Consider the following 18,714-nt stretch of genomic DNA (forward strand, 5'->3'; position numbering starts at 1 on the left):
TGGTGCAGATGTGCAAAATCAATTGATCTATGTTTTTTGAGTAGTTTTGTATACCTACTTTGTCTAACTCTTCGAGGTCAAGCTTGCAACACTGTTTAATTGCAAAAAGGTTAGGTGGTGTAAAAGTCTTCTCTGCACCCTGAGACATGATTGGAGCTATGGATGCTTATAAACATGTAAAAGGTAAATGCTGTGGCTCTTGAATGGAGAAAAAAACCTAAATACCTTTAGACTTATTATAATCCATAGTATACACTCCTGATGGCAAATTGTAACATGTACATATTTTTCCTGAGTGTAAAAATAGTGTTAGTCCCTCTTTTCAGAGACTTCAAAGTTTGTCACATCTTTATCTAAAGTCTTTAAGTCTTGCATCCAGAAAGTATTCACAGCGCTTCACTTTTTGCACATTTGGTTATGTAACAGCCTTATGCTAAAATTGTTTAAATACAGTTTTCCCTAATCAATCTACACTCAATATCCCATTATGACAGCAAAAACTGGATTTTAGAAGTTTTTGCAAATGTATTAAAAATAAAGAATGAAAATATAACACGTACATAAGTATTCACAGCCTTTGCTCGAATACTTTGTTGAAGCACCTTTAACAGCAATTACAGCCTGAAGTCTTTTTGAGTATGATGCTACAAGCTTGGCACACCTATTTTTGGCCAGTTTCTCCCATTCTTCTCTGCAGGACCTCTCAAGCTCCATCAGGTTGGATGGGGAGCGTGGGTGCATTTTCAGATCTCTCCAGAGATGTTCAATCAGGGTTAAGTCTGGGCTCTGGCTTTGCCATTCAAGGATATTCACAGAGTTGTCCTAAAGCCACTCCTTTGTTATCTCGGCTGTGTGCTTAGGGTCGTTGTCCTGTTGGAAGAACCTTCGCCCCAGTCTGAGGTCCAGAGAGGTCTGGAGCAGGTTATCAAGGATGTCTCTGTACATTGCAGCATTAATCTTTCCCTCAATCCTGACTAGTCTCCCAGTTCCTGCCGCTGAAAAACCCAGCCCCACAGCATGATGTTGCCCCCACCATGCTTCACTGTAGGGATGGTATTGGCATCCAGGCCTGGCTTGGCTTTCAGGCCAAAGAGTTCAATCTTTTTTTCATCAGACAAGAGAATTTTGTTTCTCATGGTAGGGCTGGCTGTCAGGCGGGCTGTCATGTGCCTTATACTGAGGAGTGATATCCTTCTGGCTACTCTACCATACAGGCCTGCTTGGTGGAGTGCTGCAGAGATGGTTGTCCGTATGGTTGTTCCCCAGATCTGTGCCTCGATACAATCTTGTCTCCGAGGTCTACAGACAATTCCTTGGACTTCATGGACTGGTTTGTGCTCTGACATGCACTGTCAACTGTGGGACCTTATATAGACAGGTGTGCCGTTCCAAATCATGTCTAATCAACTGAATTTACCACAGGTTGTAGGAACATCTCAAGGATGATCAGTGGAAACAGGATGCACCTGAGCTCAATGTTAAGTGTCATGTCATCGTTTTTAATTTTTAATAGATTTGCAAAAAATGACTTTTTTTCACAGTATCATTATGGGGAATTGTGTGTAGAATTTTGAGGGGAAATTCATTTGAACCATTTTGGAATAAGCCATAACAAAAATGTGGAAAAAGTGAAGCGCTTTGAATACTTTTCAGATGCACTGTATGTATGTGGTCCAAATGTATTAAAGATGTTTGTAATTTTGATAATGTATGGTATGCTCCGTGATCTAGTTTAGGTGAATCTGCGTGTTTTCTTGTTTGTGACATTTACACTGCACCCTACAATCTCTTCAAAGAAGGTAGAGAGAAAACACAAAACTGTCAAAGAAGGTCAAACATTTTCATTGCAGCTAAGCCCATTCAACACTGTGTGAACTTGATAATGTGCGCAAATTAACCCGTTGTAAAAAAAAAAAAAAAAAAAAGTGATTATGTAGGTTACTGCAAGTAGACATAGTTAAGGCCTATTGTACTGTGAGTTCCACTGCAGACATATTATTTCATTACGAGGCAATCATGCGTTTTACACTCACGTCCTCTAGGGGTCAGGTAAAGACGTCGTTTCCACAATTTGGGAAGTAAGGCTTAATCAATGGTTAGATTAAATGAAAGGGTATAGGGGAAGGCTAATAAAATGTGTTGTAATTATACACACATTTCATTTGACGTGTTGTAATAATATATAACTTTTCCTGTTGACTTTCTAATTAAGGGATTGTAAGGATGTAGCTCAAACTCTTTTTTTCGGTGAACAAGTTCTTCACAGGATAAAGACACAGGATAAAGCCTCCCGAGTATTGAAGACTAGTTTTACAGACAAATATGCCAGAAGGGCGGTAAAAACGGCTTGCAGTGAAAGACGGGCAAATTACACATTCTGTTTTATACAGCACATGCATGCATGGGTGGTGGATGAATTCAGCGGTGTGAACTGGGTTAACATCAGACTAGAGACCATCCATACTGTTCTGTCTTTTAGCCTTATTTTTCTGTATTACGGAATTGAGATTATTTATTTAAATTGTTTGCCTATGTGACTTGACGTCCAGCCTGAACTTTATTTTGTTGTTACTTAATAAGTCTTAAAAGTTTACTCCACATGCGATGCGATAAAAATCGCCTTATCAGATGCTCTGAGCTTGAGTTAAAAGCACGTCACTCAACTGCGGGGCATACATAAACATGTCAGACACGTGTAGGGAATTCTCCAGGGGCCAGTTAGCTGAGGGGACGCATTTGTCTGTCCAGCGATCATAGCCTCTAGGTGCACCGTGGACGGTAACTGCTGAGACTTACGCAGCATCTGACACCAGGAGCACACGCACAACCACTGGAGCCTCTTCTCTGCGCACTGTGCAGCCACCGCTTTTAAATATCCGCTCTTTTCCGCTCTTCTGTCTCTGAGTTTCTCCCAATCTGTCCTCTCTGGATCTCGGAGTTGCTGCCTAGCATGGCTGGATGGACATTTTTTTGACGAGGGCAATGCAAATCTTATCTTTGTCACTATTTTGTTGTTTACTTCAGTCGTCCAATCGCAAACCTTATTTCGTGGGAATTTATTGACAAAAATGGAGTTGTGATACGTTGACGCAGGAACCGTTAGTATTAGGTTGAACATAGATCAGTTTGAAATTTAAACCAAATATTCATGACGGGGATAAAGTGGACTATGGCTTTTGTGCTCGGATATGTGAGTTTGTTGGGCATTCTGGTGAATACTGTAATGGGACAGATTCCAGAAAATCAACGGAGGACACAATATGATGGCTCTGCAGCAAGTAACAGAGTACGCAGACGTGGAAAACAAGATGCGCTTACGGGGTAAGACTGGATGAAGTTTTTGAGCTGAAGTACCTGATTTTGAGGGACACACTAAATTCAATTATTTTCCAGTCATGTCGCCTATTTGAACTAGGATACATTGACCTATGTCAAGTAGGCTATAATTCAAGACGTAGGAAACGAATACAAATAGTCGCTATTGTCCAGTGCTATTTACAAGCATTTTTGCAAGACTTGTGTATGTCTGTAGCCATATCAATGCGAACAGCTGATTAAGTATACAGTAGGATAGAGTATCTTGTGAACTGATGAATAGCACCTCATAAAGTAGGTAGAGGAAAGATACATGGGAATCTTGTGTATTTACACACGGTCAGATTTATTTTTGGAATAGTTCTCCGGGGTTTGAGTAATTAACAATGTTCGTATTATCTATCTATTTATCGCTACTGCTGGCCAGCACTCATCAATGTAAGTAGAAACACTTGCCTTTCTCCCGTGACATGGCTTTGTTTATTTTTGTTGACTTCGAATAAAAGACTGTCAATTCATTACTTCTACTAGCTTACCTAGAAGGCTATTCCTAACTGATTAATGCCAGTTCATAACAAACACGGCATATCCTAACTGTTTTACAGACCAAATGTGTGTGGATCTCGTTTCCATTCCTACTGCTGTCCAGGGTGGAAAACTTTGCCAGGGGGCAACCAGTGTATCGTGCGTAAGTAGTGCACCAGATGTTGTCTATTACAAACTATCTCTCCACGAGTTGGTCAGTGGGACAGCGGCTAACACTGTTTGTCACAGTGGGCGCAAAACTAGTGACATGCCAATTATAGAGGCTTGAGGGCTAATCGGTGCTAAAAGCAATGCATAGTGCCCGGCTTTATTGCACAGGTAAGTACTGTATTTATAGATGTGGGTTACTAGAAAGTTAACAATGTATCCTTGGACATGCAGAACAGCATATATATATAAAGGTTACCTGCCACAGTATTATACTATTAATATGCTATTATTAGAATGTAACTCCTCAAGTGACTGTGACCTGAATACACCCCACCTTATCTCCCCTGCTGTCAATACTGACACATGTTCTGTGTTTGATGTTGGCTTGTCCTCTTCTCCCCCTCAGCCATATGCCGTAACAGCTGTGGGGATGGTTTCTGCTCACGCCCCAACATGTGCACTTGTCCGACTGGTCACATTGCCCCAACCTGTGGGACCAGATCCCGTAAGTCCTCCTCTTCGCAAGTGACCCCATGAGAACTGATTTCTTAAGACGAAGCCACAAATGCCAGCTCATGACTTTCATCCTCTGGGATCATTTCACTGGAATCCCCTTAGTTAGAAAATGGGAAATGAATAATGTTGACTCAACAGAACATCCAGACCAAAAAACTGAAAAAAAGCCAACCTTTGCATTCTGTGTGGATGAGGATCATAGATCTTAGGCAGACTCCCGTACCTGAACTTGTATGAACCCTTAGCTTGTATTTCCTTTAACTTTTATGTCTCTGCCACAAGGTGCACCATTGAGTGATATACCCTGTTTTGCTAATTTTACATCCTCCACTGTCTTTGCAGCCCAGCAGTGTAGTATCAGGTGCATGAATGGTGGGGCCTGTGCGGAGGACCACTGCCAGTGTCCCAAGGGCTATACAGGAGCCCACTGTGGACAGCGTGAGTAAAACATCTCTCCATCGTACATCTTTCCATCCTACAGCTCTCTTTCTTACATCTCTCCATCCTACACCTCTCTATCCTACACCTCTCCATTCTTCATCTCTCCATCCTACACCTCTCATTCCTACATCTCTCGATCCTACACCTCTAAATCCTACATCTCTCCATCCTACACCTCGCAAAAGACTTGAGTATGGATTAAAAGTGTCCAAATAATCTCAAGAAATATCTATCCTACAATGCATCACACACATTTTGATTCCCATCCTATCTACCCATTACCCTGCTAAAATGATCACAATCATCCACTCATTTTATTAATAGGCACCCTATGAGTACATTAACACTCTCCATATGTTGTATGACCCTTATATTTGCATACTGGCATTACTCACTTACCTTACTATCACCCAGTCTACACCCTGCAGTCCGAATGCATGCCTGATGTTGTTCATCTGCCCCATGTATGCCAATATGATGTACAGTAAATCTAGTATTTGCTTGATTCAATGTATAGATTATCTGCCAGCCTCTCCTTTCACTTCCCTCTACTGGTGCCGGCCTCAAGCTAATGGCTTGTTAAAAGGATTTTTTTTTCTTATGCTTGCTTAAGGGGTTTCAGGCCTTGGGCTCTGTAAAGTGCTTTGAGACTATGTCTGGTGTTAATAGCACTTTATCAGTATAGAATATAATTCATAGTAATTTATTAGGGAGTATGTCACCTTCAACCTGACAGTAACGGGAGAGTCTATGTATTAAATATGTTGCCCAGTCATGATAGTCAAGGTTTCCATCTTCTGGACTTCTAGGCATATGAATCTACCCCATTGCTGGTCTCCAATAATCTATAATGTCAGCATCTCATCTCCTCACTGAAAATTACAGAAGAAATCTGTTTAGTATTTTCCCATCGTTAGTCAGGGATTCCTTGTGATGTGTGATGTGATGTCCCAATACTCCTACACCTTTTTCCATCGCTCCATGACCCCCACTGACCCTTTCAAGGCGGGGTCGCGAGTCTTTCGCGTAGAAGAGGGCCTTTGCCTTTGTCAGGGGTCTTGCCCTGCCATAAACCATAGGGCCCATAATTCGCGCACCTCTTGACTTGCCGTGGGGGCCTCGCCCACTGGACTCTTCCCCTGCGTCTGATCTGGGCTCTCAGGCATCCACGCTCACCTGGAACGCTCTAATTGGCTGCTGCACCAGGAGGCTCAAGGAGGTGTAAATCATCGGCATGTTGCACTTACTCCATGAGGGGACGACAGTGATGATGAGTGGAAGGGAGAGGGTGGTGGGGGGTCTTAGATGGGGTTTTTTTTGGGGGGGGGGGTGGTTCAGAAGTGGACAGCCAAGTGAAGCTCACTCCCAAAAATGACAATCTCTTCTGGCTGTTCACTTAAACCACATGTCGAAGCGGGCCTGTTTGATTTATCATTTCAAAGCCAAAGCATCTTGGCAGTGGACGGAAAGGCGAGTGTGAAAGCCCTTTTCAACTGTAACAGTCCACCTGTTAAAGGAACTTGTGGAGCTCTGGTTGATTGAAATAACTGGATGTAATGATCTTTCAATCACTTAAACAGCTTGAGGATCTTCTGCCATGCTGGAAGTTGACATGACCCCATACGATGAGCTGCCTCGTCCAAATTACTTTAATGGAGATCGCAGGAGTTTTTTCCCCCTCCTTTATATCCTAAGAAATACTTGCAGTTCATGTATCTCAGAAAGGATGGTATAAAGAATTTTCCATACATTTAATACACATATAGGTTATGAACATTTTCACTCTCAAATGGTATTTGACATCTATTGTACTCTGTGTAAGCATCTTTGTTAATTGTTATTAATTGTGTATCTGTCTTTAATCTCCACCATGTGTCTGTTCCTGCGCCTGTGTTTCTGCGGTTTCTGTGCGAGACTAACAAGCTCATGTCTGGGTCTTGTGTTTCAGCCGTCTGCGAGAGGCAGTGCCAGAATGGCGGGCGTTGCATTGGACCCAACCGGTGCGCCTGTGTCTACGGCTTCACGGGGCCCCAGTGTGAAAGAGGTAAGGGAGAAGCCCCTGTGGAAAGTCTGCCTCAGTGTTACGTCTGTGACTGGGACGGAAGGTAGGGATGGAGGGTGAGGGAAGTGTGTATGTGTGGGAAGGGGGGTATGGTTGGGAGAGGGAGGGGGTGCTGCTGCCCTCCCTTTGCTTGTCGCCTGGCCCATCTCATGTGGGACGTCCTGCCCCTTGCTGTGTATTCATGGAGGAAGTGACTAACTCAGAGCAGAGGTGGGGTGAGGGGGGTGAAGAAGGGAGAGAGGCAAGAGAACGAGAGAAAAAGAAAGGGAAGGAATGGGAGGAAGGATCATAGGAAAGAGACAGTGAGTGTGGTGAGAGAGAGAAAGTAAGGAGGGAGAGGGAAGTGTGTTGGTGTGGGTGTGTGTGTGTGTTTGTGTGTGTGTGTGTGTGTGTGTGTGTGTGTGTGTGTGTGTGTGTGTGTGTGTGTGTGCGTGAGACGGGGGGGGGGGGGGGGGGTTTGGTGGAGACTGGTTGTGTGCAGGGCCCCGTGACAGAACAGCCTCTTCTGTTTCCTTTCCTTTCATTTCCAAAACATGTGCGCGGGACGCTCACCATCTGCACCTCAGTACCTGCTCCAGTGCTCTTACACATGTAGCCATCCAGGGCTAGAGTCCCACTCAGCTGCCCTGCTGAGGCACTGATCAAAAGCAAATGTGTCTTTTTTCCTGTTTTTGAGAGCGAGAGAGAGACACAGACACATACACACAGAGATAAGGCTAGACTGGCATTAAAGATGTCCGTTGATGTTTGTTGATAATTGGTTGATTGTTTCACAATCAGAAATGATTTGGATTTCATTGAAATGATGTTGAATTTGTCCACCACAATATATCCTAATTAATTCAGCTGATTGGCCCTTCGGCACAGAGGACGCTCTTGGTGCATGACAAATTAGTGAGAGACTGGCGAGTGTAGTAAATTCATCAGATGTCACCCATAACCCACCCACACCCCCAAGCGCCAACCCGGAGGGTCACCATGTAGACACATCACAGGCCCTCCCTGGGTGGACTGACCCACGCGCTCCCCAGGTGCTGTCTGCTGCTGCCGGGCTCTGTGTCAGCTCCAGGAGCCCCCTGCCTAATTTATACCTCAGCCACTCCTCCAGTGGCCCTCTGGGATATCTCTGGGAAAGATATCAGACAGCAGACACACACTACGGGCAGATAAAATAGACCAAGAACAATAAACGCTTGCTTCCAAGTGAAGTGGGATGATTGGAGGTAGGTGTGTGAAGGGCTATCTCATTTCATGCCATTTGTCTGTTTAAGATGAAAAATGCTGAAATGAGAATACACAGAGAAGTAGGTGGTCAGGCTCTATGCTCTGACATGGACATAGTCTGGTAGGATTGTTTTGTTACAAGCTGTGTTGGGTCAATTCAATTGCAGATCTGTTCAGCTAGATGTCATGTATGGGCTATATGTAGACATATACAATTGAAGCTCATGTTCTGCTAAATCAGTGGGTCAGTTTAGTTTTAGGACTCTTACGTAAAGCCCTCTCCCCCTTACTCCCCTTTGACTGGTCACCTGTTGACTCACACAGTTCACTTTCATTCTCCCTAGTTACCGTTTCCATGCAGTCTGTTGTGTGTTGTACTGCTCTGTCATATACTCACTTTTTAAATAGAGGGCCCCATTTGACAGCCTGATTTAGAGGACATGAATAAGTAGTTTTGGAAAAGGGGAAAAAACCTGGACAGGCCTTGAACAGTAAAGGCTTCCCTCCAACTGTCACTGAAACCCCTCTAATCAGAAGAGAGGGGGGAAAGGAATGTGTTTCAAGTCCCTGCATCCAGTTGATGAAATCACCAGTTCAGGAGACCTGCGTTTTGACTTAAGACCTGGCCACTGACAGCTGTGTGTCTTGACGTGTCATCGAGGATGTCCCAGTTGGTCGTGCAGCAGAAGAACTGCTTTGTCACAACTCGTTACTGGAGGAGCTGCTGACGTGGGTTATGCAGGAGAATGCGTGAGTGCTTTGACAGGCTGTAATCTTTTTAAGAGAATGTTGGTTCATATGTACAGAAAACTAGGAGTTTTACCATCAGGATGCTCTTTCCTGGTGCGTGTTGGTATGGGAACAGAGGAGTTTATGCTGGAAACATTTTGCCATGTCATAAACAAAGCTCACAGTCAGTCAGTTTTGTGCTGATCAAAGTTTGCCTATATTTCCCAGTTTTTAACTTGTTAAAAGCTAATTTCCAGTTAGCAAATGTTTGGCACTTCTGGCATATTCCACCACTTTCTTGAATGACTGTATTTGAAACCACCAACCACGTCTTATTTGAGTGAAATTTCCATCAGCGTTGGTGTGTCAAGATCAATTGGCAAATCAAAAGCAGTCAGTCATTCCATCTCGCTAGAGATGGAGGTCAGTGGAAATGGGGCTGTAGGGTGGGTTGGGGTGGATAAAGGAATAGGGATGGGAGGGGAAGCTGTCCTGCCTTATGAGCGCATCACGAGCTGAAACACAAGGCTGCCCGGTAATGTGGAACACATGTGTAACGCCCCTGGTCGGGCGCCGTGAGACATGGAGATAGAGAGGGTCTGTGCGGAGGGGAGGACCGGAGCGCTCGGGGTAGTAGGCCAGCGCTCTGAGCTTTGGGCAGACCAGACTCATTTCCTCCCGAGCCTCTGCCATCGTGGGGCTCCCTCCTGACTAAGTCTGTTTATCAAGATAGTGTCCCTTTGCAGACACTACGGCATGGCGTTGGGTTTGCACAAGCTTTCTGTTTGAGAACAATGTCAACTATCAGTTGGGTGTACAGACAGTATTTTTGTACTATTCCCACACAGTTCATATGAGGTCTGCTTTATTGTGTGAGGTGTTTTTGCCATTTCCATTGAAAAGCAAAGGCTTAACTTCCCATCAGCACTGAATAATTGGCAGCATTTGTCAGCAATGAATAGATGTAACTGATGTACTGTTGGATGTCAGGGTGGATTGGCCCTTTAATCAATATCAGGAAGTAATCAATAGGCCTATATGTTCTGTGTCTCTCAGGATTTGTACACTGATGTTCCACTGGTGGTACTATTGTGTGAGTAACTACTGTGTTAATTTCAAGATATAATTTACAGCATGTTTCAAGATGCAATTTAGGGAGTGCAACTCAAAATAGTGACACAAATGTGCTTTTCACAAATGCATTAACGGAATTTGTGCAAACCATGGCCCCATGGTTTTTTTCAATGTGATGATATTTATAGCTGATCAAAGTGAAACAATGTGTTGTTGATTGCTAGCACAATGTATGGTCCATGTTAAGGAGCCATTAATCTCCAGCATCTAGAGTGATGGTAATGCATTAAAGCCTTTGCAATTAAATGTCCTTTTGATAAAACAAATGGAAATTAAATGAAAAACAAAAGTCTGTTGGCATCAACAAATAATGAATCAAATCAGTGCAATCAAACAATGCAAAAGCCTCTCTATGGGAAGTCTGTGCAGCGTTTACAGCCATGAGTAAGGATGATGGAGGGGTCCTTTATGGTTGACATGATCCTATGCTTCTGATGGTTATGTTGCATGAATTACTGTGAAAAGCCCTGGGTTGTAATGTGATCCAGCCCTAAACAGTAGTAAAAATAGGTTATCATTTTGCAAGTGGGCCACGTTGTCTAAATTAAGGTCAAATCACAGCTGGATTGGCTTAGATTATGTCAAAGACACATCACCACTCCGCCCAGAACGTGATTCCTTTAAAACACTCTTGTTCCCCCCAGCATGACTCATCCCTTGCGTCTGTTATTGATGTGTTTACACAAAGTCAGATTTACTTCAGCTTCAGCTTCCACGATGAACTGAACCCTAACAGTGATCCGTGATTGCCTTCTGTTTATCTGTTATTCGTGGTTGGTGCCTCATGGTTTCCTAAAGCAACATTTCCCTTCCACTTCAGTCATTCTTATGTGAGACTGATAGGTGGAACTTTGACGACTTGATTGGGGCATCTGTCACATTAATATGTCTGCAGTGTGGTGCAGCATGCCGTCTGTCTTTAAATGCAGATTTTGACAGCGATGTTATTGTCAGTGTGTTGAAGCTTAATCATATTAAACTTGTTCTGAGGTGCCATTGACTAAAGAGCTCAGACATGGTATTCACTAGTCCCTCATATTTCTGCTTCTACTGGAGGCTTTGCTGAGTTGCAGTTTTCTTCAACATCACAGCCGTGGTTCCAATAACATTTGTGTTACATTAGCCATGGGTGATATCAGGCCTTGGAAGTACTAACTGGTTTTAATGAAAGAAAGCTGAGTGATGCGAAGTGAAGGAATTGAAAGCAAACGTAGATTGATAGCGATGGCCACCTCTGTCTTCAAGAGGTTGGTTTACTGATAGATTCAATAACCAAATACCAAAAACCAAAATATTAATTCTATAGACACATACCATCATGGATGGAGGTAAGCTTTGAACACAAACACATTCTTTTATGTACCCTCACCTAGTGTTGTATGAAAAAATATTGACAGTGGTCCTTGAAGAGGACGAAGATGAAGAGACTGTAAAATGTAGGCCACACAAGTTTGCCTCTGAGGGATGTAAATCCTCCGAGTGTTCACTTTTCATCTAGAATGTTCCCTTTTCCCATTAAAGGCACTTAAATGCTTTAGGGTTGAACCCCAAAGTCTGGACAGATATAATGAAGTGGGTTTCAGGGAAATCCCATGCATCCCATTCTCTGTTATATTAGTTGGGCTCCAGAACTTTGCCAGGGGTATTGTGGCATATTAGTTATATGTTATATTAGATATATTAGTTGATGTTATCTTAACATAATAGTCACTTATGCCGTGGTCAAGGATAGAACTTGAATATTGAAGCTGACCATGACTACAAATGGCTTTTGGACAATGTGTTTCCTATCATAGATGTGTAACATTGGTGAGACCAAGACCAAGACATAGGCATGACTCCTGGATCTCCGTTTATCCATCCTAATCTTTATCCGCCATCTCTCCACCTTCTGAAGGGCTCACATCCTGTGGCGACCGTCATGTCGACATATACCGCCAAACTAAGTCTCTGCGCGTCTTCTATAAATGTTTATTCCCCAGTACTAAAAGCAGCCGCAAGAAGTGACACAGACAGAGCAGAGAGGCCGTGCAATGGGGCAGCTGTATTTACCGCTGCGTAGCAATTTACAACAGTCTCCGCAGATGCGCACACTTTCAAAGAGGGTAGCTCTTTTTGAGTGTTTGCCTGCTGAGGCCGCAGGGATGATCCACTTGTGGAGCCATGGCACAGTTCAGATTCTGCTATCCAAGCAAAGAGCGTGTCCAAAGGCGGGATTCCTGTGTCTTGGAATGGAAGGAATTATTTCTCAACTTTAGGCAATAAGGCTCGTCACCAGGATAAATCCGACTGCTTACATGCATATTTAGAGTTTCATGATATGTTTGTGGTACTTTTCCCAGGATGCAAACCAGAGGCCTTTAAGTAAAATAATGATTCATTCAAGTGTGTATTCATCAAAATGTGACATTTCCCTCTATATCAGAGAGTCTTTCATTAGTTGAATGTGTTATAAATGGGTTCCCATGTTCTCACATTACGTTCCTCGTCCTCAGACTTGAGGGTAGATCTCTAGTTCCTATTTGGTATCAGACAAGATTAATAATCGCTCCAAATGTGAAAGTCGAATGTCTCAAATAATTGATCCATCCTCTGAGCTGCAGCTTCTGTTTCGGTTTTTCCTCAGACTACAGAACTGGTCCCTGCTTCACCCAGGTCAACAACCAGATGTGCCAGGGCCAGGTGACTGGCATCGTCTGCACCAAGACGCTGTGCTGTGCCACGGTGGGACGAGCCTGGGGACACCCCTGTGAGATGTGCCCGGCCCAGCCTCAGCCATGCCGCCGAGGTTTCATCCCCAATATCCGCACCGGGGCCTGCCAGGGTAGGTGCCACCGACCGCCGTCGCATGTGGTTGCACTCTTCACAGTATGTACTTACAGCAGAATAGCTTGTTGTTTTGTCTTCTTGCTATGTTGAAAATCGTCTTCCAAGAGTTAAAACAGTCCCCCAATCAATGAAAACTATACGTAGCCCTATTTGAAAAGCAATGTCCTTTTATGCATTATCCTAATGCCTCTTATAAAGGCACAGTAATCCTGTGCAATCTGTGTGCCACACTCCACTGTTACATCGCCTTTGGCTTCTAACCTTGACAGTGAGCCCTCAGGTGACCTTACCTTTCAATGTGTTAGATGTGTAAGCCAACTTTTTATAGGGGATAGATTCTGATAGGCAAGACCAGCGCTTATAGGAAGGTTTACTTACATTTCCAAAAGACACCACTTTGACAAAAGAACGCCTTATGTGGCCTCTCATTCAAGTATGTGTCAGAACCATCATCAGGGTAATTTAGATGTTGTATGGCCTCTGGTATAAATCATTTTCGAAGCGGGTCATCCCTAGTGAACTTTTCAAAGGGGGTATTGTCTCTTGTTCAAAAAATACAAAGCAGCCCCCATTACCAGTTCCAATGTATGGAAGTATAATGCTGACCTAAGTCCTCGATGCTAAAACACATGTTGAATAAAGTGAAATGAGTAAAATCACATTGATACCTTTACATTTTTCAGCACAGCAATTTAACCCAAATTGAATATAAACACGCGGTAAATCCCTGCGGTGACTAAGAGCGCACTAGGCCCCCGTCTGTCCGCCCACGTTCTCTGGTGAATACTTCAGTCGCCGTGTTTGTCCTCCGCAGTCACGTTTACTCTCATCCTGTATTCATTCCCGATGCCGGAGCCAGGGAGACAGGAAGTGAGCGGAGATTCACAGAGGGCATAGTAATGCAGCCGCTCAGCTCGGCTCAGCGGTGAGTCGAGTTCCAGACAAGGGGAAACAGATCAGACGTGCACCCCGATGCCATCAGTAGTGTCTCAGAGGAATCGGGGCCAAGAGCCGAGAACCGGGCGAGAAGGCGTGAGGCTGCAGTGAGACCTGGCAGGCGCGCTTCTCTTCCTGTGAACGAGATGTGGAATTTTAGGTTTAGGATACACTGGTGTATGTGTGGGCCAACGCCTGGCACGGGCACTGTTACTGAGGAAACCTGAAAGGTGTCTGGGCTGTCAAGGCTTCTCATGGCAGAATTCGACCAACGAGCCCAACTGACAAGACGCCAAGAGGAAAAAGAATGTGGACTGATTTTATTGCTGCGGGATGCGATTAGACTTTGTCAGGTTTCTCTAGAATTTGTTTTGGCATCCCAGCATCACTGTCTTGTCAAAGATGGAGGAGAAAATCTAAAGGCTAAAAGTACAGCTAAAAAAATTAAGATTGAGGGAATGCTGAAATGCTCAAATGTTAAAACAACCTCTTTGCCAACAAAATCACAATTACAACTGGATACATTTTACTAAACTGTGACGCCAAAGCATAACATTCATGTAAACAACATTTATATTCATAAACATCTGAAGAGAAAAACAAGATAAGTCCATGGGGTTGTTGTCTTTCACCCCCCTTCCTTTCCCACTCAGTCACCAGTCATAGCTGGCCTCCCCCACTGTCATGGAGAGAGCAGATGCTTGAGATTGGTATGAGTAAGGTCCTCCACACACTCCTTTGATCTTTCATCACTGACATGGCAACTTGTGTGTGTGTGTGTTTGTGGTGGGGGATATCCCTTTCTTGGTTGGGTGGACAGCTCTGTCTTGACTGATAAGGGGTTTGTCAGCAGTCCCAATTTTATGTCGTGGTGTAAGCTACACATCTCTATCCAAGATTGTTTTTGGGCCTGGATACCTGTTGTATTTGGATCTTATTTAAAGGTTGGTGATAATATTGCCCCAGAGATGGTCTTTTACCATACTAAGAAGTATTTAAAGATTGCGTATCACGCTACTAAATTTAATTGAAAACTTTGTTCAAAAAGAATTTCATTCAGAACTTTACTCAGTTTGGCAGTATTACATGACATGTTGCTATATGGAGTTCTCATGATTCTATGTTTGGCTAAGTGTGTCTTCACTGCCACTGCCTCTCTGACCTGGTTCCAATTATTCTGGACAGCAAACACAAATATAATTGTTGTTGTTGGACGTGGTTCGGTGCGGGCTCGTCACGATCACAGACAAACAGAATTTAGTTTGTGGCCTAATTAAGCCCCTGAAAAACACATCAGATCAAAACACTCTGGAGTGAACAAGCTGTGATGGGTTTGAGATGAGGAACCACAAACACTCTTGACGCTTTCCAGTCGAGCAAAACGCCTCAATCAGTTCAAGACGGCAGCAGCTTTCTTTTCTTCTATTCTATATCTTCTCTGTGGAGTGTTGCTGGAAACATTGACGGACTGTGAGGAAGGGCCTCTCCCTCTTCTTCTCTCTTTTCTCTTTTCTCTCTATCTTTCCATATTCCAGCACTTTTCCTAGATCTCTCTGTCTCTCTCTCTCTCTCTCTCTCTCACACACACACACACACTCACACAGCTACATACACACACACACACACACACACACACACACACACACACACACCACACACACTGCCTCTGGCTCTCACAAACTGCTTCCCCCCCTCACATGTCCCTTCCTTCTCTCTGTCTTTCTGTCTGTCTTTCTCTCTCTCTCTCTTGCTGTCTCTACTGCCTTTCTAGTCCTGTTGCTGCCAATTCCAAGAGACTGACCAGAACTCAGATGCGCCCCATACAGACCAACTGGCAGCGCTTTCAGTGGAGAGGGTAGATGGCGGCCATTCAAAACTGCTGTCAACATACTGGAGCAATTTATCGCAGCTCAAACCTGTCTGGAAAGATACCTTTTTTCTATACGCTGCCAGACCTTATCACCAAAACTGGCACCAATCCCCATCTGGAATAGCTTTGGGGTAATCTTTAGCATATTGGTGAGGGTTGACAAACAACACACAAACAGGCCAGGGATGTGACAGGATTTATTTACTTCCTAATTAGTGCTCAGGTGTAGCCATTTAGGCACGTTTCCTGCAGAAATGAACTCACTGCTTGGCCAGACACACAGGATGTGACAGACTTCAACATTTTTTTTCATCAGGGCCAGCATAATTAGGCACACAATTAAATGTCTTAATTTTTTTTTTTGGAAGTTGAGGAGAAGTATGAATGTACTTTTCTGTTGTGGCTGCGGCTGTGGCTGAGCAGCTTTATAGAATGAATGTTTTGTAATCGTGTTCCATAGATAGGCGGGTTCAGAATTTCCACTCTGCCAAATTGAAATTTTGCCATTAAGAACTGACCCCTCTTTTGGTATTTTGGGAACAGTAAATGAGAAAGGTCTCTGACCTCATATAAGTTGCTGACATAGCGTCAGTATGTATCATAGTGATATGTTTTGTTTAATGCTAACTCAAAATCTGTAATTATTTAGTGTAAATGAGAGTACCCATTGATGGAAATATACACAAACCCCGTAAAAAGTCTATTCAAATATGTGCACTCTCTGTCACAATACCCTTCACACCCAAAGACCGAGGCATCTCCTCTCCTCTCAACTCAAAAATGAAATGCAAAAAATATTTAAGGAAAGGACATTCTTGTATTGCCTTTAAATGGTTAGGACAGAACACGTTGCATTTTGTGATATGACGTGTTGAGAAGAGACAACATCGTAGAAACATAGAAAGTCTGAAAGGAGAGTGGAGAGGAATGTACAGTATGTGCACACACCAGTCAGTTAATTACAAAACTCAATTTTGGTAGTGATTTCAATAATTAATTTCTTATTTTAAAATAATTAGAATTGAATTATGTTAAATGCTTGGGCAATACTGCATGTTAGGGATTATGAGAGAGAAAGAGAGCATAAGATTGAAAAAGTAAGAGAGAGAGTGAGGGAGAGCGAAAGGGAAAGATTTCTGCTAAAACAGGGTCCAAATCCTTTTTGTCTTCCCTCTGACCTCATCGCTCCTCCTCTCCCTCAGTTGTCCTCCGGGAAGAGAGAGTGAGAGAGAAGGAGAAAAAGAGTGTGGCTCTGTGTCTTGTGGCTGCCAGATCTCTGAGGTGAAGCTGAGTAAGAGATAGCACCTACTTGTGCATTTCCCCCTCCCTTCCCCTCCTCTGGGCTCTGTGCTGTTAGCATTAGTGTTGCTCCTGTGCAGTGTTCCAGCACGTGGAGATGTCCATGAAATCTAAATATTTTAGTCCACAAATAACCTGGCTGGAAAACAAGAGACCTTCTTTGTTTTACTCTGAGGGTGGAATTTTTAAAGTGAAGCTCAGATTCACATGCATTAAGCATGCTTTTCAATTTAACAGCGGTGTATGCACACATTTCTCTCAAGCTGTCTCTTTCTCTCTCATACACACACTCACACAGACACACACACAAACACACACACACCAACACACACACTCACACACCTCCCTGACCTACTCCCTCTCTCTTTCTTGCTTCTTCTCTCTCTCTCCCTTTCCCTCCTTCGCTCTGTCTCTCCACCACCCTCCTACAGTCTGTCTCACAAGGGGCCCTTCTTCCCTCTGGGGTGTGGGTCGAGGGAGGATATATTAAAGCCCTGTGAATGCTGCTTCTGTCCATGGCTCATATTGTCACTGCGGAGCGTCGGTTTCCTCTTTAAGTGGTTTCGGCAAAAAAACAAAAAAAATGCCTTCTTCAGGGGGTAGGTCATTGCTCCGTCCAGAGGGATACAGGAAGTCACACAACCCACTGGATCACTCTCCACACACAATGGAACCACAGAACCAGCTGAGCACTCAAGATCCAGCAAAGTATGAGGGCTCTATTAGCAAGCCACATAAAAGCAAAGGGTATCATAACAGAATGGTGTAAGGGCTGCATTGGTTGAACATCGAGGTCCAGGTGTTTGTGTGAGACAAAGCAGTGATTTGCTGGTTAAAGCCAAACTGCCTCTGTTAAATTTAGCAGCTCTCCACTCTTGTTTTATGTGCTTGGCAGGCCGGCGAAGGAGAAGTAGAATTTTCCTACACTGAAGCTGTTAAAATCATGAGCGCAATAGCAAAACATCAGGGGAAGTGCTGCAGGAAGCAAAGTTTTTGATGGTTTATTTTCAAAAGCAAAACAGGCTCATTTACACCAACTCTGAAACAAACGTCACAGTTACTGTAGCTTTTTGCTGTCCGTGTCTGTATTTGTGTCACTTGGCGGACCGGAGTTGTGACATTAATGTGCCGCTGGTGGTAGCTTCCAGATGTTGTCGTGATTGTTTATACGTTGTTCTCTTTGCGTGCCCAGATGTTGACGAGTGCCAGGCCATTCCAGGGCTGTGCCAGGGAGGGAACTGCATTAACACCGTGGGCTCGTACGAGTGCAAGTGCCCAGCCGGACATCGTCAGAACGAGATCAATCAGAAATGTGAAGGTGAGTGACGCCGAAGTGGTACCCCAAAGTTGCATCAAAGGCACTTTTTGGAGGTAGAAACACTTATAGGCTTAATATAATATAATTAGGCTTGGGTTAGGCTTAAAATATAAAACAAGCAAATATGACATAAGAATTATAATACCCACAGAGACACAGGTTAGGCTTAAAATAAACTCCAGTGATCCTGCTGGTGCTATATTCATTCATATATGGCAATATATGGGTTATAAATATGGATACATGGTAACAGTGTCAATGTAAGAAACCATAGCATTTTCATACTTACACCTGATATATATAGTTATTAGTGTTTTAATGTAGTCAGGCCCTGTGACGTTTACT

General features: G+C 43.7%; 1 protein-coding gene across 1 annotated transcript in view; it reads left to right on the forward strand.

Moving 5' to 3' along the window:
• Nucleotides 1-3,148: 3,148 nt before the first annotated feature.
• The window catches only part of fbn2a (fibrillin 2a), a gene marked incomplete at both ends in the record, with an annotated part of 77,968 nt that continues 62,402 nt past the window's right edge, over nt 3,149-18,714 (forward strand). Inside the window, 7 exons of the mRNA XM_080847181.1 lie at nt 3,149-3,321; nt 3,921-4,003; nt 4,418-4,516; nt 4,870-4,965; nt 6,917-7,012; nt 12,744-12,941; nt 18,244-18,369. Coding sequence (XP_080703307.1) covers nt 3,149-3,321; nt 3,921-4,003; nt 4,418-4,516; nt 4,870-4,965; nt 6,917-7,012; nt 12,744-12,941; nt 18,244-18,369 — 871 coding nt within the window. The remainder of the gene's footprint in view (nt 3,322-3,920; nt 4,004-4,417; nt 4,517-4,869; nt 4,966-6,916; nt 7,013-12,743; nt 12,942-18,243; nt 18,370-18,714) is intronic.

This window comes from Sprattus sprattus (genome assembly GCF_963457725.1).
Source record: "Sprattus sprattus genome assembly, chromosome: 11".
NCBI lineage: Eukaryota > Metazoa > Chordata > Actinopteri > Clupeiformes > Clupeidae > Sprattus > Sprattus sprattus.